The 25,563-nt window shown below is 38.8% G+C and overlaps 1 protein-coding gene across 3 annotated transcripts in view; it reads left to right on the top strand.

Annotated features, from left to right (window-relative positions):
• Nucleotides 1-25,563, top strand: part of ERBIN (erbb2 interacting protein) — an 84,364-nt gene that overhangs the window by 48,701 nt on the left and 10,100 nt on the right. The window contains exons 8-22 of one of the 3 annotated variants that reach the window (XM_053408077.1): nt 1,127-1,190; nt 1,940-2,014; nt 2,889-3,033; nt 3,966-4,038; nt 4,394-4,523; nt 6,945-7,060; nt 8,837-8,906; nt 9,392-9,491; nt 9,688-9,809; nt 10,648-10,818; nt 12,251-12,433; nt 13,762-13,876; nt 14,638-14,821; nt 16,010-17,546; nt 23,637-23,780. In XM_053408077.1, the coding sequence (XP_053264052.1) occupies nt 1,127-1,190; nt 1,940-2,014; nt 2,889-3,033; nt 3,966-4,038; nt 4,394-4,523; nt 6,945-7,060; nt 8,837-8,906; nt 9,392-9,491; nt 9,688-9,809; nt 10,648-10,818; nt 12,251-12,433; nt 13,762-13,876; nt 14,638-14,821; nt 16,010-17,546; nt 23,637-23,780 (3,229 nt within the window). The remainder of the gene's footprint in view (nt 1-1,126; nt 1,191-1,939; nt 2,015-2,888; nt 3,034-3,965; nt 4,039-4,393; nt 4,524-6,944; nt 7,061-8,836; nt 8,907-9,391; nt 9,492-9,687; nt 9,810-10,647; nt 10,819-12,250; nt 12,434-13,761; nt 13,877-14,637; nt 14,822-16,009; nt 17,547-23,636; nt 23,781-25,563) is intronic. The other 2 variants (XM_053408078.1, XM_053408079.1) reach the window with 2 other exon arrangements.

Below are 25,563 nucleotides of genomic sequence, written 5' to 3' on the forward strand. Positions count from 1 at the left end.
TGGTGGGCCGGATTCGGCCCGCGGGCCTTGTGTTTGACACCCGTGCTTTATGGCATTCCTTCGTTTCCTGATTGTGGAATCTAGCTGCTGCTTCTGCAAAGAGCAGCAAATTATGCTGTGAAATAATTGGTTTACTAGTTAATTAAAACAGCTTAAATGTAACTGGCATTTTTCTTATAGTAGGGGACAAACGCTTGCTGATGACTTTTTTGTGGGATGCATGTGTGTGGCACAAGTAGTTCACTGTCACTTTCTAATAGCAACGTGCTTAATTTGTTAGAGCACGGGCATGTGATCTATTCGATAGGCCCCTAGTATATTAGGATTTTTAGAAAGCATTTCACACTGTCCCATGGGTGTAGCCAGGATTTTTGTGGAGGGGTGGCAAGACTTCATTAGGCGGGGGCAGGACTTTTGTTGGGGGGGGGCAGAACCAATGTGATTGGTCAGTTAGTTAAGTATTTATATTTCACTTGATTGGGGGGGGGCAAACTGCCCCATCCCCCTTGGCTACGTCTGTGGACTGTCCCTCACTGGATACTTGAAGTCATAGAACAAGACGGTGACTTTTCGTAGTGCAACCTTACGCATGTGAGCTCAAAAGTAAGCCTCATTGATTTTAGTGGCATTTACTCTCATGTGTGTATAAGATTGCAGCGTTAATGGACTGGAAACTCTCTAAGTAAGATGAAAGAGGTTAGGATCACATGTTTTCCCTTCACAATGGAGATGGGTAAACAGTGAGATCTTTATTAATACACAGCAGCTTTAAAGACAAGTGGGCGTACAACGGCATAATTTATCTTTGGCATTCATTGCCACATAGTGATGATGTTGCATGATTTGATAGAATTGGGAAGAAGTCATTGCTTTCTCAATGAGCTAAGAGAGGAATGTGTTTTTAATTAAACTGGATAACATTGAACTACAGTTTTTGCTTTGCTTTTAGCTGTAGGATTATATGACATTTTATAAAAATCTGACCCTATCAAGTATGAGTTCTTTTATAGAACTGCCTGGCTATCTGATGCTGATTAAAAAGATGCATTAGTAAAAACACAAGAAGATTGGATGTAACTGGTATTTTTCTTAAACCTAATTCCTTATTAATCCTTTCTCTTTGCAGAACCATGAACAGACTGACTCAGCTGGAGAGACTGGACTTGGGAAGTAATGAATTCACAGAAGTGGTGAGTTCTAGCTAAGTAACGCAGCTTTCCTAAAACCTCTTATCCGTAAATCTATTTTTAATCAATGTCAAATAGAAAAATCAGCTTAATGCTGTCTGACAGAGAAACTGTTGCCTGTATCTTAATTTTTTAAGGAAACTATTTTTAAAGTTAACTGATTTGTGTAGCTTTCATTTCCTGTTAGTATGGTATATCTGTGACAGACGAAAGTATTTTCATATGTATTTAAACTACAAGCAAGCATTATTCTCATTTGACCACGTTAGCTTCTAAGGTTATACGTTATAATAAGTGCTTATAATTTATGCAACTATGAAAACATTTTTTTCTAGTTTATTCTGCATGTGCCTATGCAGTGAAATTCATTCTGAAATTTATAGCTGTCTTTTCACTCAAATGTTATAACATCTGACAAAATACAGTATATATTTAAAGCTTGTAGGAAAAACCTAAGTAGGGCATCAGTGTGTAATAGAATGCTATATAAAAGAAAATGAACCTTCTGGAGAAATACAAAGGGCAGCATCCAATTTTGATCAGATCAATTTCCCCATCCTCCCTTCCCATCTGCAGCTGCCCCCTTCACCCCAAATTCTCCCACAAATCAACTTCCAACCAACCAGATTCTGTTCCTAACATTGATCCTTCCACTGGTATATGGACACAGTTAGATTCACTCAGCATATTGTCAGTAATAAATGTATATCTATAATACAATCTAATTTTTTCATCTATCTTGTTTTTAATAGCCTGAAGTACTTGAACAATTAAGTGGGTTAAAAGAATTCTGGATGGATGGTAACAGACTAACTCTTATTCCAGGGGTATGTATATTTATTCCTTTAAATGTCTGTGCTTGCGTGTGTATACTTAAAGGTCTCATAAACATTTCATCTTAGGCCATAGAGTGCACATCAGACAGATTAAAAGCTGTACCTATATGTCCATTATTTCAAGCCTCTCCATAAGCCTCATACATTCAAGGTTGTTGCTTTTCCTGACCACCCTTGTTTGAAATAATACCAGAGGACAGGAAGCATATTCGTGTCAGCAAAACCTTGTTCTGCTTTGATTTGACAACTTTAGCTAAACCAATCATCCACACCCAATATGCCTTGTATTTTACGTATTTAGTGTAACTTATGACAATAGTATGCTTAAATGACATCCATTAGAATGTGTAGCTTCATGTATCAGTATGCCTTCACTCTTGATTACTTGGAATAGTCTGAAGTATTTCTGGTCACTTTTTTATACTCAAGAATGTAAATGTTCATAAAACAGTTGGTAGAAATGTGAACCTGCTTCTTCAATTGTTTAACATTCTGAAAAATGCAGGTGAATATTTTATGTGTTCCACCCAAAATATGTATCGTCGAATAAAAATTGTGAAACTGAATATGACATTGTGATAATCCTCTTTAGAGGCATAACCTTCACTTTGTATTAGTTTAGGCTCATCTGCATCAGTGGAACTTTACAGCAGCTTCTTAGAATGAAATATCTACAGCTGGACACTATGCTTAAGATTTGGATCTTGTACAAGCAGCTATCGAAACGTGCATGCTAGTTGGTTACTAGAATGCTGATGTTACAGGCCTGATAGAGCTTAGCAAATAGCTATTTTTTATTATCTGCAGAATAGAATATATTTTAACACAGAATCTTTTTACTTTGCCCATACTTTTATATTTTCAGTTTATGGGCAGTTTGAAGCACTTGACCTACTTGGATGTTTCCAAAAACAACATTGAAACTCTTGAAGAGGGTGTTTCAGGATGTGAAAGTTTACAAGACCTGCTGTTATCTAGTAATTCACTTCAGCAACTACCAGAGTCTATTGGTTTGTATTGTCCAAAGTTAACTATTACTATATTTCAGAAACCAAAATAACAGTTGTGACATGCTGTATGTAGGCCAAAAGTAAAAACTAAAACAGCTTTTTCATCTTGCACAAATTGTGTTTGCATATCTAGGTCCAGTCAAGTAAGGTTCTTCCACTCAGATTCAGGTGATTCCTCCCTGCAGTCCTCTACAATGCAGCCCAAACTTCTACCCCCTACCCACCTGGAGAGACATTTTAGGGGCTGCAGAGAGCAGGGAAGTTAAAAGAAAGTTCAGTTGCAATAGCTGCCTTACATTCATGCAACTGCTGGATACAACCCCGTCAACTAGTATTTTTGCTGTGCAGTGTTGATCTTCATGACTAAAATGATCTTGCCACACAGGCTTAATAGCTGCTGTGCTAAAGTGCCCCAATTTAAGATTAGAGAAGTGGAAGATTTCCCTAGAAATTGGTAATTGCTTTTCTTTGAAAGGCCTTGGTCTTCACATTGCAGAAGGAAATCAGGGGAGCCACTTGCCAGCCTTTTTGCGGGCCCTGTTCCACTAGTATGAAGTGCAGCATGCGTTAGACATTAGCCACTGATACTCCCAGTCGTGGGAGAAATACCATATTTTTCCATGTATAAGAATAGGTTTTTCCCCTAAAAAATAATGTCCAGGGTTTGGGGGCATCTTATACATGGGGGCCATCTCTCCCCATTTTCTTAAATTGGAGTCCCCAAAAACAGGGTGCTCCTTATACATGGGGGCATCTTATAGACAGAAAATTACGGTATATTTCTTTTGTTTGTTTTTTCGCGACATGGACTGGGGTGGGACAGGTAGAGTGAAACATCACTTTCAGACCTTTGTCCATGTGTCCCCTTGTACAAAGCAGGAATGTCTGTTTTCTATGAACACTATCTTATTATGATATATGTTTTACAACAGGGTCCCTGAAGAAATTAACAATTCTTAAAATTGATGAAAATCAGCTAATGTATCTGCCAGACTCTATAGGAGGGTAGGTATTTCTGAATAAATAAGGGCTTATATTCTATGGTTTTGTTCCTTAATGACTTCTTGTTTGGTTACAATCCTCTTATCTACTGCACATCAAATACAGTACCATGTAGACATTGCATGGTTTTATCAGTTGTTGGTTCATACTCCATCAGATTATTTTGGAAAGGCTACAGGTAGCTTGGAATAATGAGCTTTGGGCTATATTTTTAAAAGTGGCGAACTTCAGCCCTACATTTAGGTCTTATTGCTTAGCATTTATATAACAACTGGATATTAATTTTTATTTTGTTCATTTTAAAATGGCACTGTCATGTAAAAGACTTTTTAATTTAATATATTTAATTGAATTTCAGTTTAACATCAGTTGAAGAACTGGACTGTAGCTTCAATGAGATTGAAGCGTTGCCTTCATCTATTGGACAGCTCTCTAATACAAGGACCTTTGCTGCAGATCATAACTTTTTAACACAGTTGCCACCAGAGGTAAGTTCTTATTAATGAAAATCTAGTTTTTAATATATTACATATGTTTAGATTTGTAAGCAAGAGTATATCTGCATGCTTTTATTTCTGTACATTTCAAGTTGATTAAAACTAGCTGAAATCTTAGGATGCAGGTTTGGTTGGCGGAATAAATTTCCGAAGTGTCAGTCATAATCATGCAATTAAAGATATTAATAAGATGTAGACTTAAAAGGAAGAGGCCACTCATCTGCCAATTTTTCTATTAAAGCACATTCTGTTCAGAGATGAGAAAAAGCTTTGACCAGAGAATGCAAGCTCTCAGTATTTCCTCAGCTGTGAAGTGATTCTAACTTCAAAACGGGCATAATGGTGCATGCAAAACAGATGTAGCCATCAGTCTTTACACATGCTTCAGGTGGATTTTCCTGCCTCCTTTTTAATGTGCATGCAAGAACTTTCATGTGATTGATCTGTATATTCCAGAAATGTATCTGTATCTCCCCTGCATCTGTGTTTTTTTATTCACTATAGCCATAATTTTTATTGTATTCTGTATGTGTTTATGCCAATAAACTCTTAATTATTAAAAAGAAAGAAAAGAAAAGAAAGAAAGAGAACCATTTATGCCACCTTGAGCTCCTTGAAAGAAAGATGAAAAATAAATAGTTTTAAGGATGAGGGTAGCTGAATGTTCCTTGGTGACGTCAAGTGAAGCCTGCCTTAACTTGAATATGCAAATGGATGTCAGAACAGTTGTCAGTAGGCACAAGTTGTCTTGTTACTTTCTGACAAAAAGTTATTGCACAGAAAAAATGGCATTAGGCAATGTGCATTGGACTAAAGAGAAGAAAGTTCCTAGAACAAAGAGTCATGCAGTTTTCTGAAATACATTATGTACAGGGGTCATAAGTTAGATCTGCACTAACCTGTGCCTCAATTGTACAACTGATGCTTATTCTTCCGCTCAGCTATACCAAGAATGAATATGATTGCTGTGTTTGCTATGCATTTGCATGCCATTGAAAGGCGTTGGCGATGAGTAATTTGCATGGCAGCATTCCAGTATAGGAGATATAGTGTGTACTTTGTTCCTTCCTCTTACGTCCTGATGCTTATCCACCAGTAAATGACACAAGCTTCCTGTAGCAATAGACCTAACGTGGCTACCACGCTGAAAATCAAATCCATGGGCTCATAGCAGCCTAAAAGAGTCAAGCAAATTACAGCCTTTGATGCATAGCTGTCAACCTTCCATTTTTTTGCGGGAAATTCCCTTATTCCAGCGCCGTTTCCCGCTGCTATCCCGGATTGTTAGATATCCCGTAGACTGTCCTTGGGACAGGTAAGGCTGCTGATCCTTTATTTTCAAGGCTGCTGATCCCTTATTTTCAAATCTGAAAGTTGACAGCTATTCTTAGAGGATGGTTGCTGGATGCCACGAGAATAGTCAAACTGGCCTGTATTCTATAGGTCTGTGGTCTCCAATGCAGTGACTGCTAGAGCACTGATGCCTGTGAAAGCCTCTGTACTCCCCTCACTTCTGCCTCCCTGGCCAGGAGTTAAACCCCCACCCCTTTATAAGTGAGAAGGGAGAAATCTACCTGGAAATTGCAAGATGTTGAGAGAGGAGGCAGGAGTTGTTTTGCCCCTTCCCACTTCCTGTTTCAACTCTATAGTTTTCTAGACTGAGACCAGTATTGCAGAGGAAATAAGAGTGTATTGAAAGAGAAAGGAAAAAGGGATGGGAGAGGAAGGATGGACACGAGAAGAGATTAAAAGAAGATGAACTCTGTGTGTGTTTGTGCGTGCACATGCACACGCACTTTCCTACTTTCTGTGGTTTGGTACACTTCTTTGTTTGTCCCTCCCCCTTGGAGTGGGATATGGATCTGTTTTTGCTTTAGGTGTTCTCCGTTCTCCTTGGGAGGCTGGGTTTTTTCCGTCGTTTTCTCCTCCTCAGTGGTGGGGAAAGTCTTGTGTCCTTGGTTGTTTTTCCTCTCTCCTGCTCTCTGGGGTCTAGGGGTCTGAGAATGTTCCCCCTGCCTCCCCAGTGCTCAAGAAATAAACTGGAAGAACAGATTTGTGGTGGTGCCAGTTACATAATTTGAAATGGGCCCAGAAAGTTTGGGAACCTCTTCTTTAGGTGGAAAAAAAAGTACATATAACCTCATTGTGAAAAAATACTGTACTTTTGGTGCAAGTTTAAAGGCAATGAATAAATTGCTATCTTAGTTTCCTCTAATCCACCCTGACCTTTCTTGTCCCTTTATATCCAAAATATACTGGGTCCTAGTTAGTGGAAATTTTTCTCTTTGAAAATATATCCAAGCAAGTTTTTATTTTCCTATTAAAAAATAATAGATAAATGCATGACTTAAAACATTCAGCAGCTAATACTCTGGATTGCTGAGTAATCAAACTTACTTATTTATTTTTCAGATTGGAAACTGGAAACATGTAACTGTTCTGTTCTTACATTCTAATAAGCTGGAGTTCCTCCCAGAGGAAATGGGTGATATGCAGAAATTAAAAGTCGTCAATCTAAGTGACAATAGGTTTGTTATTTTCATTCTTTTGTGTCAATTATGAATAATGAAGCGCCACTCAATGACCATAGGTCAGTCACTGTTTCTTAGCCTAAGTGCCTTCCTTTCCCCCCATGGCTTGTTGTGAAGATAAAATAATGGGATGGAAGTGCATTTACCAATTTGAGATCCTTGGAGAGGGATGAAATATAAATGTAATGAATCGTGGTATCAAATTACCATAATTGCATCAAAATGCATTTGTTGCCCTCGTGGCTCTTAATTTGGTGGTTGCTTCCTTTGTGGAAAAGTGTGTATACAAAGATTCAGTTGTTCTGGCTGAGAAGCTTGGACAGGTCTGGGAATTGAGGGGCTAGCAAGAGAGAGGATAAGAATTTAAGCATAATACAGTCCATTGCCAGCCCATAAACTGCAATTGTGTAGGATGGAGCCAAGAGGAGACTAATGTTTCGTGTCTGAAGTTGACTGAGGCCACAGTTGTTTTGGCAAGATGGGGGAAAGCTCAGGAATTTGGAACACCCTCCCCTTGGATAAGACTAGTTAGTGATTCTAGCACGAGTTTTTATATTCCGTAACACTGCTGTGGCAGAGCAGCCTTCCTCAACTAGTACCTTCCAGATGTTGCTGGACTACAACTCCCATTAGCCCCATCCAGTATGGCCTATGGGCAGGGATTATGGGATTTGTAGTGCTAGAGGTCACCAGGTTTGGAAAGGCTGCCCTATTAGTTATGCTGGGATTGTTATATGATTAGGGAAAGTTACTGGTTAGATAGTAGGGGTTAATTCTTGGGTTGCTTTGGGTATGAGGTTGTTGCTTGTGTGTGTGTGTGTGTGTGTGTGTGTGTGAGAGAGAGAGAGAGAGAGAGAGAGAGAGAGAGAGAGAGAGAGAGAATGAGAATATCACACTGGACAAAAAGTTACTATTTGTTTAGAACTGGATAATGTTGAATGAAAAGCTTTTGACTAAAGAAATCTAATGCTGCAAACAAGTCCATCTGTTTTAAAACCAAAAGTAAAAACATACAATGTTTTTCATATTCAGGGGTGGGGAACCTTTGTCATCCTGACAGTCCTATTCCCTCATGGGCAGTCTTCCAGAGGCTTCATGCCAGAGAAAGAAATTTGGTGAAGCGATGGGTGTGACTCTTGCCTTTGCACAGCAGGCTACATTCCAGCAATGCATAAGCTGGAAGCTTATGCAGGCACATGCATACACATCTTCCTGGTGCTTTTTTCTTAGAAAAATAGGTGCTGGTACTCAACATGAAGTTGCCAGGGATCACCAGCCTTTTTTGATTGAAGAGGTTGGGGGGCACCAGTCACAAAATGGCTGCATTGGAGGGGGTATGGCGTAATACAAAATGGCTGCCCTGGGGGTGTGACATAAAACAAAATTAGAGAGGCAGCCATCCCTGACAACCTTATGCTTACCATAGGAAGACAGCTAAGTGTTTGGAGATAAAAGTATGGAGTATGGCGATAAAAGGCGTTCACACACTCTGACTGATGCTGGTGCTATTGCTGTCTAATAAAAAACGGGAGCATTTCTCAATACAAAAATATATATACATGGTAGCCACACTGCTCTCATTTTACAGAAATCACTAGAAGATACCTACGCCTTTTGCCCCATAACTTTCTTTCTTGGAGGGCTTCCAGGAACCACGTCACTCATGGGCACTGAGTTGGTGATTCTTTATCTATGGTATCCTCATTCTGGTCTGTTCTTAGATAAATAATTTGTTTTTATGCATAATCTTTGTATCACATGTTTTCTTCACAGACTGAAGTATTTGCCCTATACCTTTACAAAGCTGCAGCAACTGACTGCCATGTGGCTATCAGATAATCAGGTAAGCATTGCTTATTTTTAGCATGATTAGAAGATTTTTTTTAATTTCTTGCAGTCCTAACAAATTTTAAAGCTAGACCTTCAGTGACATACATAAATCCCCTTTGGACTCCAAATATATTTTTGGCTTCTGAATTTGGTATTTCTCACAAAATGATCACATTGGACCTAATATTCTGATGAGCCAAAGGATCCTATTATTGTATTGAAGTGCATGCATGTGCTGTTAAAGGATCATTGACATTCTGCAAAATGGTTATACATCATGAATAGGGTGTGTACAAAACTCTTTTAAAACATCTACTCCTCTTTATCTTGAGACTTGGTTAATAAAATTACTCAGCATACTTAATTTATCGGCTATGTTTTAATATTTCATATCAAATATATATTCTTGATGAAAATGAAACTAGGATTTTGCTGCATGCACGTGTATAGAATGTGTATATATTCCTAATGGCATTCTTGTTTTGTTTATATTCTCAGTCTAAACCACTCATTCCACTTCAAAAAGAAGTTGACCCAGAAACACAGAAAACAGTACTTACTAATTATATGTTTCCACAGCAACCAAGATCTGAAGAGGGTAGGAATTTGATTTTATTTTTTCCTATTTTTTAAAAAAGTTTGATGATAAAGGGAGTATCTATTTAGATTGGATTACCGATTTTACTATTTCTAACTTTTAAATTATTGGGCCCTCACCTGTATCACGGTCCTGAAGTCCCAGACCCCTTGGAGCTTATTTGCTTAGGAATCAATTTCCTTTTTCTTTTCTTTAGTTATGTTTATATCTGATAACGAAAGTTTCAACCCTTCACTGTGGGAGGAGCAGAGGAAACAGCGTGCTCAGGTTGCTTTTGAATGTGATGAAGATAAAGATGAAAGGGAGGCACCACCCAGGGTATGCAATTGCTTTATTCTGTCATGATTTCCTTCAAACGTTTCACACTTTCTGCCTTTAATAGGATCTCCTGCTGTGAGAGAGTTGCTAGGGTAACCTCCTAGCAACTCTCTCACAATTTCTTTTGCACAACCTTCAGGCTTCAGTGAGATTCTAGAGGATCATAGCTTTCATTTAGAATGCGTGTAGACAGTCTTCAACGTGAAGCTCTTTGAGGTTATGCTGTGAAGGGACATGATGCAGCCAGCCACCAATTTGGAGTGGGCCTGGCTCTGGTTAGTGCCTGGATAACAAACTCTCTAGGAACCTCATGCATGTCATGTTCAGTCCTGCTGCTTTTTGTTTTGTTAGTTTTGTTGTTTTAATGAAATGAATTATTAGTCTTTTTCTTCCTGGTGTTTGCAAGATTTTGTTAGCCACTTTAAGCATGTTTATTAGAAGAGAAAAGAGGAGTAGAAATGTAATTTAAAATAACAATTAGTTTTAAAGATGGGATTAAAGCATAAATAATGCAAATAAATGTAATGGTCTATAGGTGCAAAATGTGTGATCTGTAGCTTCGTGCATGTTCCAGGTTTCTTTTACAGCTTCTGGTACTGCAGCAATGCTTAGCTGAGACTGATCCTGTGAAAATAATGAGTTCCCTAGAGATAGAGTTGAGTAGAAATGTGAGAAATGTAAGGAGGACTGTATATGTGCATTCCCCATTCACTTCAATGCCAGCAGCAGCCCTATGATTATAGTGGAATGTTTCTTCTGTTCCACAGCTGATGTCAGAATTTGCAGAGTTACTTTGCAAGTGTGATGTGACTTCTAAAAACTATTTTTTCTTGCTTAGGAGGGTAATTTGAAGAGGTATCCAACACCTTATCCTGATGAGCTGAAGAATATGGTCAAAACAGTTCAAACAATAGTGCACAGACTGAAAGATGAAGAAAACCCAGATGATGCTAGTAAAGAAACAAAGCCAGAAAGTCAGCCAATTTCAATGAAAGATACAGGTGTAAAGGTTAGTTTCAAAATTCTATTTTTTGTCATATTTTGATCATTTTAATGAAATACTAAAATTTGAACTGTGGAAATGTTTATATATAATCATAAACATTTACAAAAACAAAAAAACTTACCTTTGGCATTCCACAAGGTAATAGATTGGAAATGTTAACACGGACTGAGAGTAATTGATTTCTGTGTATTGGCCACTATTTAGAAAATAGCTTAATTAATTACTATGTTCTCTAATTCTGGTAAGTAGGCACCTCTGCTATCAGCACCTTTCTTTCTTCCCCCTTGTTGGTCTTTGCAGAGGAAAATCAAAGGGTTCACAGATGGCGTGACGTCAAAATTCCATTTGATTTATATCAAGATTATTACGAGATAAAAGTGGCAAAATAGTAGTTTGTCACTTGTAGAAATGTGTTGATTCCTGTCATGAACTCATTGATCCCAACTGGTACAGGGTGGGAGTTGTGCTCAGATTAGTTGGAGGAGGAGGAGAGTACTGGGGACACTGCAAGCAGGGAGGGGCAGGACCCCCGCCCACATGATCCTTTGTCTTTAGAGGCCAGAGAAGGGGAGACAGTCCCACTTGCTCTCTCTGCTGCCCCCTCCATCAATGGAAGAAAGAGCTTCCCTAGCAATGGGGAAGAGCATAGACGAGCCAGAAGGAGAGGCTGGGCAGCTGGACTGGGTAGCTCTGTTCTGTGGCTGAGAACTTGGTGCCACCTCTGCTGTTGGCAGCAGACCTACATCCCCATTAGGCAAAGCACAAAACTCCAAGTGCACCAGTCCCACTAGTGAGCATGCTATATATCACCTTTAAAAGCTGATTGGGGGGGGGGGTTGTGCCCATTTGTTGCAGCGTTCATCCAGTCTCAGACCCTGATAGCATTCTTGAACTCTTAGTCACCATTGGTGATCTTTACTTGTTACTCGATCTGAATCTTTACAATCCTTGAATAAAACTTCCTTTCTTACATACACATAAGCCTCTGTTGTTGTGTTTAGGACAGTTCACCCAAGCCTTTTCTGACCCTTAGTTTGGACAGCCCTAATGGCTGGGTTTGGGTGGCTATTTGTGGATGGGGTGGACATTTTCTTCTGTTTTAGATGGTACTTTCTCTGGACAAACACTTAGCTTTGTATTTGTTATAGAATTTCTTACATATTTTGTTATCGTGAATTGCTTCTCGATGTGTGAAGCAATATATAAGTATACTGCACTAAACTGCTTAATTATTATTACTGCTCATTGTCACCATTTTACTGATTTTCTTGATGAGTATTGTTATTGGATGTTCTGTTGTTGTGTGAACTGCTTTGATGTTTCTTTATGCAAATTAAAAGCAGTATAGATTTTTTAAAAATAAATGAAAGTAATAAGTATACGAGCTTTGATTTCCAGAATAGAATGTTTGTTAATGTCTTTAAATCTATCATAGACTGCAGAAATTACTCCAGCAAAGAGCAAAATGGAAAACAAAGAGCAGAATGTGATAGGAAACTGTGTGCAAAAACCTAATGTAGCAGAAGTTGAGAATAGCACCGGAAACTTGCAGATGAATACTCAAGTTGAAACCTCTGAGAACAAAATACCAATTGCTTATCATGAGGATACTCTTGAGGTAGTTTAATTGTTTCCCTTGCATGTTCTCTGCCAACTAAGCAACACCCAAAGCTGAGCAAAACATGATGAGGAGGATATAAATTGCAAAATATTTTTCATTTGCCTTTTCATTATTTCTGTTCAAATGAAGTGTGCATATTTTTCACATTTTTTATTTGAGTATATGCACCAGAGTTACTTTTTTGAGATCCCAGCAAATGTGGTGCTGTGGTAGAATGTCAGACTAGGACTGGGGAAAACACCCATTTGTGAGGTTTACTGGGTCAGCCACTCTCAGCCTAATCTATTTCACAGGATTGTTCTGAGGATAAAGGGCGTGGGAGAAGGCGAGGACCTTGCATGCTGCAAGGCAGGATATAAATATAATCAGTAAACAAAACAGTGCTGTTTTGCTCTGCTTTATTATATGAGTTGCCACTACGTCTGATAGTTATGATTTAACTTTGCTACACGTTGTGTTTGATTTTGTAATTTTGTGAGATTTTATATTTGTTATACAGCTTGTCAATCACTCATAAGTGTAAGTGGGTGGCGTATAAATATATACCGTATGTTTATAGGCTAGTAGTAGGTCCTGAGCACAAAATTCAGTTCAAAGCCCAGTTTGATGCTTTGGAAAACAGCCCACCTTGGCCTGAAGTGCTTCAAAGGCTGTCAGATTCATTTTGAGATCTAAGATGTGGGTTTGTTTTGGAAAACAATGAGTTTTTGACTCCCCTTGTCCATTCACTCTTGTGAATTTTTATTTAAAGCTATAACTCCCCCCACCCCCACCCGAGAAACAGGCACAGCAAATTTCCCCTCCAGATTGGATTAAGCCTGCCAAATAGGTCTGGGGACTTTTCTTCAAATGTTAGTTTTCTTCTTTCAAGGCCTTGGAAATGCACAAACTCTCCTTCTGTGTGCCCCACTCAATTTCCCACCCAGGTCTTTCAAAGCTTACATATTATCAGTATTTCAAATGAAGCATATAACTATTATTATTATTATTAGTAGTAGTAGTAGTAGTAGTAGTAGTAGTAGTAGTAGTAGTTTAAGTGTTTCCTTTGTGCTTTCTTCTTGGTGCCTGGGTCTTGCTCCAGAGTGAGTGGTGCGTATATTGCTGTCTTCTGAAGCCCAGCCTCTGACTGCAACTGCACAATGAGCTGCTCCTCTCAGGAGCAATCTCAATGCAATATGAAGAGTTACAGTAACAATAAAAAATAAAAATAAATGGAGATACCAGCACAAATGAACAATGCATGCAGAAATGCTTAGGTTTGTCTAAGGAGTTATTTATTTTGGCAAACATCTGAAAATTTATACCACACACCTCTCCTTTGGCAGGAGTCAGAAGAGCTGTCCTCTGACGAAGAAATGAAAATAGCAGAAATGAGACCCCCTCTCATAGAAACCTCCATTAACCAACCAAAGGTGGTAACTCTTGGCAATAGCAAAAAAGGTGAGCTTAAACAATCTTTCACTTGTTAAAGTTTATAAAATTAAGCTAAATTAAAGCTGTATGAAAGTATCTGGAAGCATCTTTTAGAAAGTTCATCCTTTAAACTAGCACATGTGCGCTTAAGTTAATGGAGCATATTTTGACATGCCTTATTGCTTGGAGCATGATTACATAATTATGATCATAGTACACATCTTACTCGACTATATTTCCTCTGCTTAAATATAATGGATGTTGCTGTGCTTGAATAACAGGCATAGAAATATGTATCTTGCTCATAAAAATGTCCAGTATACTTGTGAAAAATTTATGTAATGGAGGGGGGATTATTTAATGAGGAGCTGACAATAATTTCATAGAATTTGTTTAATTGCTTTTATCCCAAATGCATGTAACTTGAGCATCTGAAGCATATCACAGAAGCTGTGAAATATATGTATACTTCACTTCATTGTGCAACCAGGAATGTAAGGGTGCATGTAACATAATTTGACTATGTTTGAGGAGTTGGGTCGGGCAGCGTTAACAGATTTCAGTAGTGGGCAAAATGTTGTTGCTTTTAGCCTATACTAAGTTAAAATGAAATTGTTTAGATCTGAAATTCTGTTTCACAACAGTTTGCTAGTTAGATTGGGGTCTCTTCCAACTCTACAATTCTATGGTTGTATATATTCAGTAGGTTTCCTGTGAAAATTAAATGAATCTGAATGGACCATAAGGTAATTATATACCTATACCAAGCTAACTTGAACTCTTTTTAGATGACAGCAAAGATGTAGATTCATTGTCGGATGACCCCACACACAACAGTAATCAGAATAACAGCAATTGTTCCTCTCCTTCTCGAATGTCCGACTCGGTTTCTCTAAATACCGACAGTAGTCGTGAAGCATCTCTGTGCTCTCCAGACAAGGAAACTAACATGGCTATCACTTCCAAAATCAGGTGTGAAAAATACCACATAGCATGGTTGTTTGGAACATTGATTTGAAAAGTCCTTTTCATGTTTCTATGCTTGTTTTTTTTTAATAACTTCATAAATTGTTTAAAATCATTTTAGAAATTAAACGGTGGTTTTGTTGCTTTCCTATACAAGTTATAGATGACCACCCATATTGTATTTCTAAGTCTGCTTGTTTTGATTTGCTGTCCTTTTGCTGAGTTGTGGTTTGTTATACTGACATGGGACTTGTACACTAGAGAAGCCCAATATGTCCAAATCAAAGCAAGCTGAGTAAGGAAATGTGCAGTTTATAGGGAATTGGCAGAAGCTGGAAGAAATTGCCACTACCCTCCATGAACTATATCACCTGCCTATTCAACATTAAGTTCTCTTGTGTTTTCCCCATTGCATCAGCATAGTTGACATGAGATACTACTTGCCCGGCAGTACCAGAATAGTTCTTGGTCGGGTGCCTTATCCCAGCACTGTCTATCTGGCCATGTAACAAATGTGTTTGGAGATACTTTAGCATTTCTCCTTTCACACTTTGACATCTTGTTCTTGTATCTTAGCCTCTAAAAATGTTAAATACATAGCAGATGCTCTACAGTCACTGAAGTAATTTCAGTGAACAATAACTTAGTTTTTTGTATTGTTACCAAACATTTGGCTTGTCACTAAAGTAATAATAATAATAATAATAATAATAATAATAATAATAATAATTTATTATTTATACCCCGCCCATCTGGCTGGACCTCCCCAGGCACTCTGGGCGGCTTCCAAAAAAATATTAAAATACTATAATACCTCAAACATTAAAAGCTTCCCTAAACAGGGCTGCCTTCAGATGTCTTCTAAAAGTCTGGTAGTTGTTGTTCTCTTTGACATCTGGTGGGAGGGCGTTCCACAGGAAGGGCGCCACTACCGAGAAGGCCCTCTGCCTGGTTCCCTGTAACTTGGCCTCTCGCAGTGAGGGAACCGCCAGATTGCGTTTATGTTTTAATAATGACTTCAGTGGTATCCAATGCCTAATATGCTACAATTTTATCTCGGCAAGGAGATGCTTAGTACATTGCATTTTATAAAACTATTTTATTAGTGCACAACAAGTAATTGATATACCAACATAATAACAATGCTGTTGTCATATCTATCAGTTTGTTAAACTATTAATTTTTTGCTTTCAGGCAAGAAGATGAAAATTCCAACAGTCTTTTACAAAATGGAGGTGAATTAAATGTCATAGCAGATGAAAAACTAGATGCTGAAGATCAAGTTACAAATTTCACTGAATTCAGATTAAACATTGAGGAGAGATTAGCTCTGATAGAAAGAGGTGTTGAGCTAAACAATGCTACTGATGAGTCTCACAAATTTCACCAAATTAACATGAATATCTGCAAGTTGACTGATGAGGAAGGAATCCAATCAAATGTAGTAGAACGAATAAAATCACAGGAAATACCGTCAGTTAAGGGCTTTTTAAACAATAATATAAAAGAAGAAATTGAGCATTTGGAAAATGGAAATAAATATTCTAACCTGGGTCCTATAAATAATGTCAATGGACATTCTGAGGAAGGGCTTCACTGTGCAGGAAAACCAGAGCTAAAGAGAAGTGCTACAATTGATACTGATTCTTCTTTGGAAATGTGTCTTTCAAAAAGCACTGAAGACTTGTCCCCCCAGCGTAGTGGACCAGTTGTGAAATCTCACAGCATAACTAACATGGACACAGGTGCTCTGAAAATTTATGATATCATCAATGACAATGGATCCCAGCAGCCAAATCCTGTAGTAAAACCAGCAGTTACAGGTCCAGATGGGAAAAACATAGTCCGGAGTAAATCAGCTACTCTCCTCTATGACCAGCCATTACAAGTATTTCCTGCATGTTCGTCATCGTCTGATTTAATGTGTACAAAAACAGTGTTCAAATTTGATTCGAATCATAATCCTGAAGGTACTAATGTAATAAGAGGGCAAGGGACAAATACTTCACAACAATTCAGCACCCCTCAATATAATATCCAGTACAGTAGCAGCATGGCAGCCAAAGAATCCTTGTGGCCCCCGAAACAAAACTCCCTAGTTGAACAAAGCTGCTTGCCTCCTCAACGCTTGCCAAGGTCAGATACAGCAGATGGCTGTAATTCTGTGAAACATTCTGCCAACATGAATTTCTCTAACCATAACAATGTTAGAGCTACTGCTGCGTATAATACACATCAGAGGATGGGTGGCCGGCATATGGAAATGTGGGCCGTTCCACCAAATGACAGACTTGTTTCTGGAGCAAGCCGAAATACTCTCCAGCGGCAGAGCAGTGTCTCTTCCACTGCTTCCATGAACATTGGTGATTCTGGGCCTCCTCGGCGCCCTCAGGTTCCTGAAGGAGATTATTTAACGTACAGGGATTTACACTCAATGGGAAGAGTTCCACCAATAATGTCAGGGCCGCAAAGACCTCTTTCTGCAAGAACCTACAGCGTGGATGGGCCCAACGTACCTCGGCCTCAGAGTGCTCGCCCTTCAGCAAACGAAATACCAGAGAGAACTATGTCAGTTAGTGACTTCAATTACTCAAGGACTAGTCCTTCTAAAAGAACAAACCCAAGAGTTAACTCTGAACACTCTCTGCTAGATCCTCCAGGAAAAAGTAAAGTTCCCCATGACTGGAGGGAACAGGTGCTGCGACACATTGAGGCCAAAAAATTAGAAAAGGTAAATAACTTGACTACTTCTCCTTCAACTTGCTATCCTTCTCCTGAGTCAACCTATAAAAGTCCAGTTTTGGAAGTGATGCATGTTCTCCAGCTGTGATAGTGTGCTTTGAAATTTTAAGTAATCTATTTATAAATTTAAAACCATGTTCAAAATATGATAGAAGCTAATTTAAGCATGCATCCTGCTACACAAACAACTGTGACTATCTGACATCCTGCCTACATGCTTTGTTGAAAATAGTAAGTTGCTAAAGAATATCTGAGGTTTTTTGCCATAATGTCTAGTCAAATCTAAGTGGGAAAGTGATGTGTTTCAGCACGCTTGAAGCTCAGATACGAAAACCTGATTCATATATTATCAGAGACGCATGGTTGCAGCTGTGCCATGACTGAATCTCATAGAATGACATTTGAATAACACTGTGCTTCTCAAATAGTGGATCAGAACCCACCAGTGTGCCTTGGGCCACCTTCAGGAAGGCCTCATTGCCATGCCCAGTACCTCTTCTCTTGCCTCTCTTGCCACTTAATTATGCCATAGCCTTTTGGTTGGACCAGCAGACTAGAAGACAGTTTGGGAAATGAGGAGAGGAAAGGAAATCTTCCTCCTCTGAGGGAAAAAGGGCAGAGGAGGAATTTACAAAAGGTTAACGTATAACCATATAAAAACAAATTGGGAATAGAAAAGCAGGGAAGAAAAGAAAGTTATTTCCAAGAGAAAGAGGTGAAAGTAAAAGGACCTGGGAAGAGGAATGAAAGGAAGGGGGCTTGGGGGTGGGGCTGAGACTAAGGTACAAGTTGAGTGAGAATAGAGAATGGGAGAAGAAATTACCAGAGATGTAATTACAGGAGATCACACATTGTTTTCTCCTTGAGTTTTACAATACAGTATCAGACGTAATATTGGAACAGACCCATAGATTGCATTGGTGCTACCTTCAGCTAGGGTCAGTGTTCTGCTGCAGTACCGACATGTTACCGTAAAAGTGGTAACAAAGGACTGCATTGTTTAGATATTTGTTCCCGCTGTCAGAAGCAGCTCCTTCGCTTTAAATGCAGATTTTCTAATCTTTTACAATCCATATTTGATATAAAAACCCAAACATTTTATCAATTGCATTTCATGTTCAGTTAAATATAGCTCCTCTGTTGGTGGTGGCTTAAATCCATCCTCCCATATATTTTAAGTTTCTTGGGGCCATCTGGTGGCTAATGTTGGAGACAGAAAGTTGGACTGATTCATCAAGACAGCATTGTAAATCCACAGAAGTCACTAGTCTGCACACAAGCACAAAAAACCCTAGTTTGGTGGGAGCTGGCAGAGGAGGGACAGGGTCCTCTGTCCCTTCTACAGTAGCCTACTGTATTTCTATGTAGAGTATGAAGGAAGTGACTTCTATCTTCTGGCAGCCTGTTTGGCTGCTTTGCTGGGCACAGAGAAGGGATGGAGCACTCAGCACCTTGTCTGCCAACATAGGAGCCAACTCCTAGGGGCTGAGGGGGCTTTGCCACCCCATAAAATATTTGAGGAGGCTGCTCCCCCCCCCCAAGTTTATGGGCATTGTATTCAAATGGTGTGGGTGCACTGTGTCATGTAATCAATTACGTGGGGTGGGGCTTACCTTGTGCCCCCCATATTTTATTCAAGTTAGCACCACTGTCTGCCAACCAGTTGACTTGCCTGTGTGCAAAGCCTTGTTCCTTGTGGCTGTCAGGTGAGTGCTTAAATAAAAGACTGATGTAAAACTTAGGACTTGGATTCCTACTGATCATATGTTCCAGATAGCTTTAAATGCTTGTTTTTGAATTTGGGTGATCAGAATGAGAAGTCTCTGAATCTTGGAAAAGCAAGTTTGTGTGGGCTATAGTAAATAGCTGCAGGGTAGAGTATGAAGGTAATGGCTGTTTCCTGAAAGAGAATTCCAAAGTACTTCATCATAGGCTACTGTAGATATAAAACTAACTTTAGTGTTGTGGAAATGAGGCCTGGGTTCGTGGGCGCTCCCCTGGCTCCCTTCAGTGTGGCTGTAAGGGGGAAAACAGAAGCATTTACTTCCATGTTCAACTAACTGTCCTAACCAGGACAAACTGTGACTGGTTTTAACTATGGTTTATCTGAACAAGCCAAGATTGTAAACTACAGTTTAAAGCTGGCCACAGTTAGTTCTGGCTTGGAAATAAAAACAAACTGATTGGAATCATTTGCTTTTAACTAATCTCACCACTGCACTGGTGGAAGAGAAGGGAATTTGGAGAGCCCAAGCTCAGGCCCACTCAGGCTCTTTTCCATAGCACTTCAGCATGTTTGGCATTTTTATGAATGATGTAGATCCCACCTGCAGTTTCATTTAATTATTCTGATGTAGTTGCCTCCGAAAGGTTACACTGTTTGGGTGCATGCCAAACTGTTAGCCACTGAACCTACATGGTTCAGTTTGATTTTAGGGAAACATGACAAACACTCTGAAAATGTAAATGGCAATCATACTGCAAATAATATGTGGTTTCTTAGATAGCATGATTTAAAGCACAAAATGTACATCAACCAGCCATTAGTCCTAGAATTCTGAAATTGGTCTCATTCCTAAAATAATATGCATTGCTTAGCTTTAGTGTTTGTTTAGACAACACCCATGTTCTCATTTGTAATGATACTCTTTAAATTTAGGGTAGATCCACACTTTTGCTTGATCTATATTTTGATTGTATTGTGTATTAATTCCCCCAGGTCCAAGAGCTTTTCTCATTATTCTTGCCAAAATCTGATCTTACCCACTGAATTGGATCTTATCAGATGCACTGAAAATTCAAAGAGATATTTTGCTTAACCAAGCTTCAGTTCAGTGGGTAAGATCAGATTTTCGCAAGGCACAGCTGCGGAACAATGAAGAAAGCTCTCAGACATGTGGAAAGTAATGAGCCTTAACTTACCTAAAAAGAATACTTTATGTATAAAAGCACTATGGGACTCTTACTTTTAGTTCGACCAGTTTTTCACCTTTCTAGTGTATTCGTTGGATTTCATCAGCAGTTATTTTAATTGAGCCCCCGTTGAGAAGGAATTCAGTAAAGGTCACATCAGGGATAATAAATTCTACATGTGAAACCAGTAGAAAAAGCCATTAAAAGAATTCAGGCCAAAGTACTCAAATTCAGCTCGCAGATTAGTTTCCTATACAAAAGTCTGAATACATTTTAAACCTAAGCAGACTAAACAGCAATGGGTGGTGTGTGTGTGTGTGTGTGTGTGTTTATTCTGGTGCCCTGACCCCCTCAGGAATATTCCATTCCTGAATTTCAGCATTCTTTTTAAAAGGGTGAAGTCTTGTAATTCTTCTCCTTAAAACAATATAATTTAAAATGTGCAGGTATGGTTCCACCCTATTGAACATGATAAGTATTTTGTACAGCGGAAGATCTCATTTATACATGTGGCAGAATGTGAGGCTAGAATGAAGGAATGTATCAATTTAGTGTGCAAGTAAAGGGTAAAGGGACCCCTGACCGTTAGGTCCAGTCGCAACCGACTCTGGGGTTGTGATGCTCATCTCGCTTTACTGGCCAAGGGAGCCGGCATACAGCTTCCGGGTCATGTGGCCAGCATGACTAAGCCGCTTCTGGCGAACCAGTGTAGCGCACGAAAATGCTGTTTACCTTCCTGCCGGAGTAGTACCTATTTATCTACTTGCACTTTTGCTGTGCTTTCGAACTGCTAGGTTGGCAGGAGCAGGGACCAAGCAACGGGAACTCACCCCATCGCGGGGATTTGAACCGCCATGATTTAACCCACAGCACCAACCTTGTGCAAGTAGGGGATGCCATTTATGTACCAAGCTTCCTGAAAAACAAAAAACACCAGCACATCAGGGAGAGCTCTCTTCCTGCTGTGCTTATTTTCTGATAGCAGAACATGTTTGTTTGTTTGTTTTTAAAAATGTAAGAGATAATTCTAAAATGTATCTGAAATGATACTATTCATCCTAAAGCTTCAGAACTCTTTCATCTCACCTCTTTCTGCTTCATGAACAGACTAGGTCAGGGTTTCCCAAACTTGGGTCTCCAACTGCTTTTGGACTACAACTCACATCATCCCTCTCTAGCAGGACCAGTGGTCAGGGATGATGGGAATTGTAGTCCAAAAACAGCTAAGGATTAATTCTGGGTTTAGATCCCGTCTAACATGGTCTCAGCTATGAGGGAGTCACTGCATGTCTCCGTTCCGCTATGCTCTGGAATGTCAGAAGTCTCAGATCATCACATAGCAAGAGGCCACAGTGGATTGGGAAGTAGCCTTCTTTTGTACAAGCCTGCATGGTAATTAAGATGAGCTACGAACTACAAAGTTTTGCAATTGTTTTGCAGCCTTTTTGCAGTGAAACCCCCACATTTTGCAGTACCCTCAAAAGTTGGTTACTCTTTTTATTGAGATTTTTATAACAAATAAAACATTTCTGTTTTTTTTACAATTCCAGTAGCAGAACTGTAAGGTAACATAAAATGTAGATTCTGGATCAGAACATGTTTAATACACACAAGAGTATTCATACAAATTGATGAGAGGCCTGTGGTCTTCACAATGTGTAGTCTTTAACCCTTGCTCTGCCTACTTTCTTGGGAGCTCCTAAAGAAGCTGGCAATAGACAGTTACATTGGAACGGGTATCAATAAAAAGTACTTTAAAAAACTCCCTCCGTATTTGAAACTATTAACTTGCAAGTTCTGCTTCCCAAAGAGACAGATATAGGTCATGATAAGTTATCTTGAAATCCTGTTCGACTACTCAGAAAGCAATCCTGGTGGGCTCTTTGGGTGCACCAGTCTCATACATGCATTGAAAAACAAAAGGTGAAGAAGAGTAACTCTAGTATGGCCCCACACTAAGACAGTAACCCATTTTGAGGGCCCTTCAAAACTTGGGGTTTTCACTGAAAACAGTTGCAAAACTTTGGCACTAGTTTGGATTGAATTGGACAGTGTTTGTTTTGGGGGGGTGATCCTGGTTTGAGTATCAGTTACTATTTCATGGTTCAAAATTAATGAAGCTGTAAAGATCTTCAATAGAAGCTTCAATGACTCCTAAAATACATCTAGTTGAGGATCGATAAAAGGACCTTTTCAGTAGCTAGCTCAGGCTTTGGACTTCCTCCTTGAGGAAAGCCTGCCTAGCTATCTTTCTAATAACTTTGCACTGCATGTTAATGGCATGCCGTTGGAGAAAGTTTAAATTGTTTTATTGAGCAACTTTTGATTAATGTGCTTAACGTTTGTTGCTTTTAATTTTTGTAGTTTTTTGGTCTTTTTCTTATTTTATTGTTTTAATTGTTAGCTACCTTGAACTCCTTTTGAGGAAAAGTAGAATAAAAATATTTTAAAAATCACTTCTCTCTGCTGGGGAGCTAATGAAATGGGACATATATAAATAATAAAATTATTATTATTATAGTGCTTAGGATTTTAGCCTGTGTTTATCATTATTGGTTTCCTCATAACATCTAGTAATATTGCAAACATTTAGGAACTGTGAGTGGTTGTGTTTGAATATTTTCAGCAACCTTCCTGATTCATTTGTCGTCAGCTAACTTTGCAAAACTACCGGATCTGCTGCATTTGTTGTTCCTGTGTCCTTTATTCACACACAAAAAAATATGTTTATAAAAGATGATGATTTAAACCAATGTTGTCATAATCAGTATCAATTCTGCTCAGAATGAGCTTCCAGAAAAGTGTACTTCAGTCATCCACTTTCCCTTTCTGTAAACTTAGCTGCCCATAGATTATGTTGAGGATGTTTAAAACGTGACAGCTAAACATCTGTTTTTCTTAGCGTCGTGCACATTTTGAATGGGCTTGTTTTTACGTAATTTGTGTGTCTGTTACGTCAGACTGCTTGTTACGTTACAACAAGTAAGATCACACGGCATGTCACTGAGGTTTTTTCTAGTCACAATGGGTGTTACCCTTTGTGCGCATGATATTTCTTTTTTGCATGGTTATGCAGTATGTGTGTCCATACTGATTTGGTGTATAACGTGTCCCGTGGTTTATGCATGCTGCACTAATCTCTGTTATCTGTCCCCTCTTTATTCAGAGCATGCTGTCTAGGTCCTTTAATTCCAATTATGCTCCAGTTAGCAGCTTTCACTATGGCAGCTCTAGGGATCTGCATGGCAGCCAAGGCAATGTTGCCTTGAGTGTTGCAGACGGAAGAAGTTCTGGTGTTCACATTGTTCGTGTGAGTACATACGTAAACAGGCTATTGTTAGTAAGAAATTGGAAGAGGCATGTGATAGTGCCATTAAAACCGCACTTTTGTAATTGTGTAATTCTAGACTGTGGCTGATTCCACCCATTACTGTAATATGTTGATTCAATAATGGCAATTATTGAAGAATTTTCCTTTAATATTTGTAATTTTAAAAAATGCTTTCTGCTAAAGCATCAGAGAAGAGCAGTTCTGAAAAGAGACTTAATTTTTTAAATAATAATTTGGCATGTTCTGCCTACAAGCCAACTGATAGACATATAAAGATACTGAAGAGATTTATCCCTCGATTGGCCAACTGATAGACATATAAAGATACTGAAGAGATTTATCCCTCGATTGGCCAACTGATAGACATATAAAGATACTGAAGAGATTTATCCCTTGATTGGCAGGTGACCTTAGGGATTCTGCTTCTCAAGGATGGAAAAACAGCTCCCTTCCTTGAGATGTTTAGATAATTCAATAGTTTTGAGCTTGTTTATTATCTTACAAGCATATCTGGTGTCAGTGTAACCTGATGGTTACTGCTTTCAGCCTGTGGAATTCTATGATAATACAGTATAAATAAATTGGAGTGGTGATTTTAATGTATTTCTGTTGGCTCACACTGATGCTTTAGCTTCTCTATTCACTACCTCCCCAGTTATGTTTTCCCTTTTATTTTAACTTGTGCAATTTAATCAGAGCCCCCTATAAAAAGTGCTCTGTACGCTGATGAAACTATGTAAACAGTACTGCAGATTTGTGTTACAAAGATATAGGCAGCAGCCAGAATCACAATTCTATATTGGGGTTCACAAGGATTCACCAACTTCTCCTCACAGATAATAAGGGAAGTTTAATTTTGTAATATATAATTACTATTTCTAAGTAATATATTTCTAAGTAATATATAACATACATATATAATTACAATTTCTAAGTATGAGCTGTCTATAGCCCCCTTGGTTTTTCTTGATTAAAAGTTAACTTAATAGGTCCAAGGAACTTACACAACTCCACAAGCCTTTTTGTCTCTTTGGATTCTCTACTCAACATCATCATCAATTTTGTTTATAGGACATGAGGCCTGAACATTATCTTTGATTATTTCTTCTCAATATTCAATCTGTTTCCAAATCACATTGTATAACTTTGCAAAAATATGACCATTCCTGTTTGCCTCTTGGCAAAAATTCCAGTTCATACTCAGGCCATCTTTCACCTTGTGTACTGCAGCCTTCTCCTTTCTGGCCTTCGTTTGCCACATCTTGGCACTCAAAAATAATTCACTTATCATATTTAATATCATATCATTTCCCTCTTTAGATCCCTGTACTGGCTTCCTGTCTGCTCCTGTATCCAACATAGCCTAGCCTGACCTTCCCTTCCCTTATTTTTTCATTATCATATTGCAGTACATGCTGTCTCCAGCTCCAACATCCTCAGCCAACTGAATTCTTCCTGATGCATCACTCTGCACTTTCTCCTTGCTGTCCCACCTGCCTCCCGGGGTCTTCCTCCATGTAACCTTTGGCTAAATCTTGATTCCTCATTCCTTATTGTAATTTAGCATGTAACTGAACAGAACCATATTTCTTTTCCTGTTGCCTTTGTGTTATTAATCTTTCTTCCTTCTGCTGTTTCTCACTGATTTACATTTTAAGATCCTTGGAACAAGAATGTATCTTTTTATTGGTCAGTCTGTGAAGAGCTCTGCACATTGATAGTGCTCTATTAATACTAATTAATAATAATAAAAAGATGATGA

Source organism: Podarcis raffonei, chromosome 11, assembly GCF_027172205.1.
Source record: "Podarcis raffonei isolate rPodRaf1 chromosome 11, rPodRaf1.pri, whole genome shotgun sequence".
Lineage (NCBI taxonomy): Eukaryota > Metazoa > Chordata > Lepidosauria > Squamata > Lacertidae > Podarcis > Podarcis raffonei.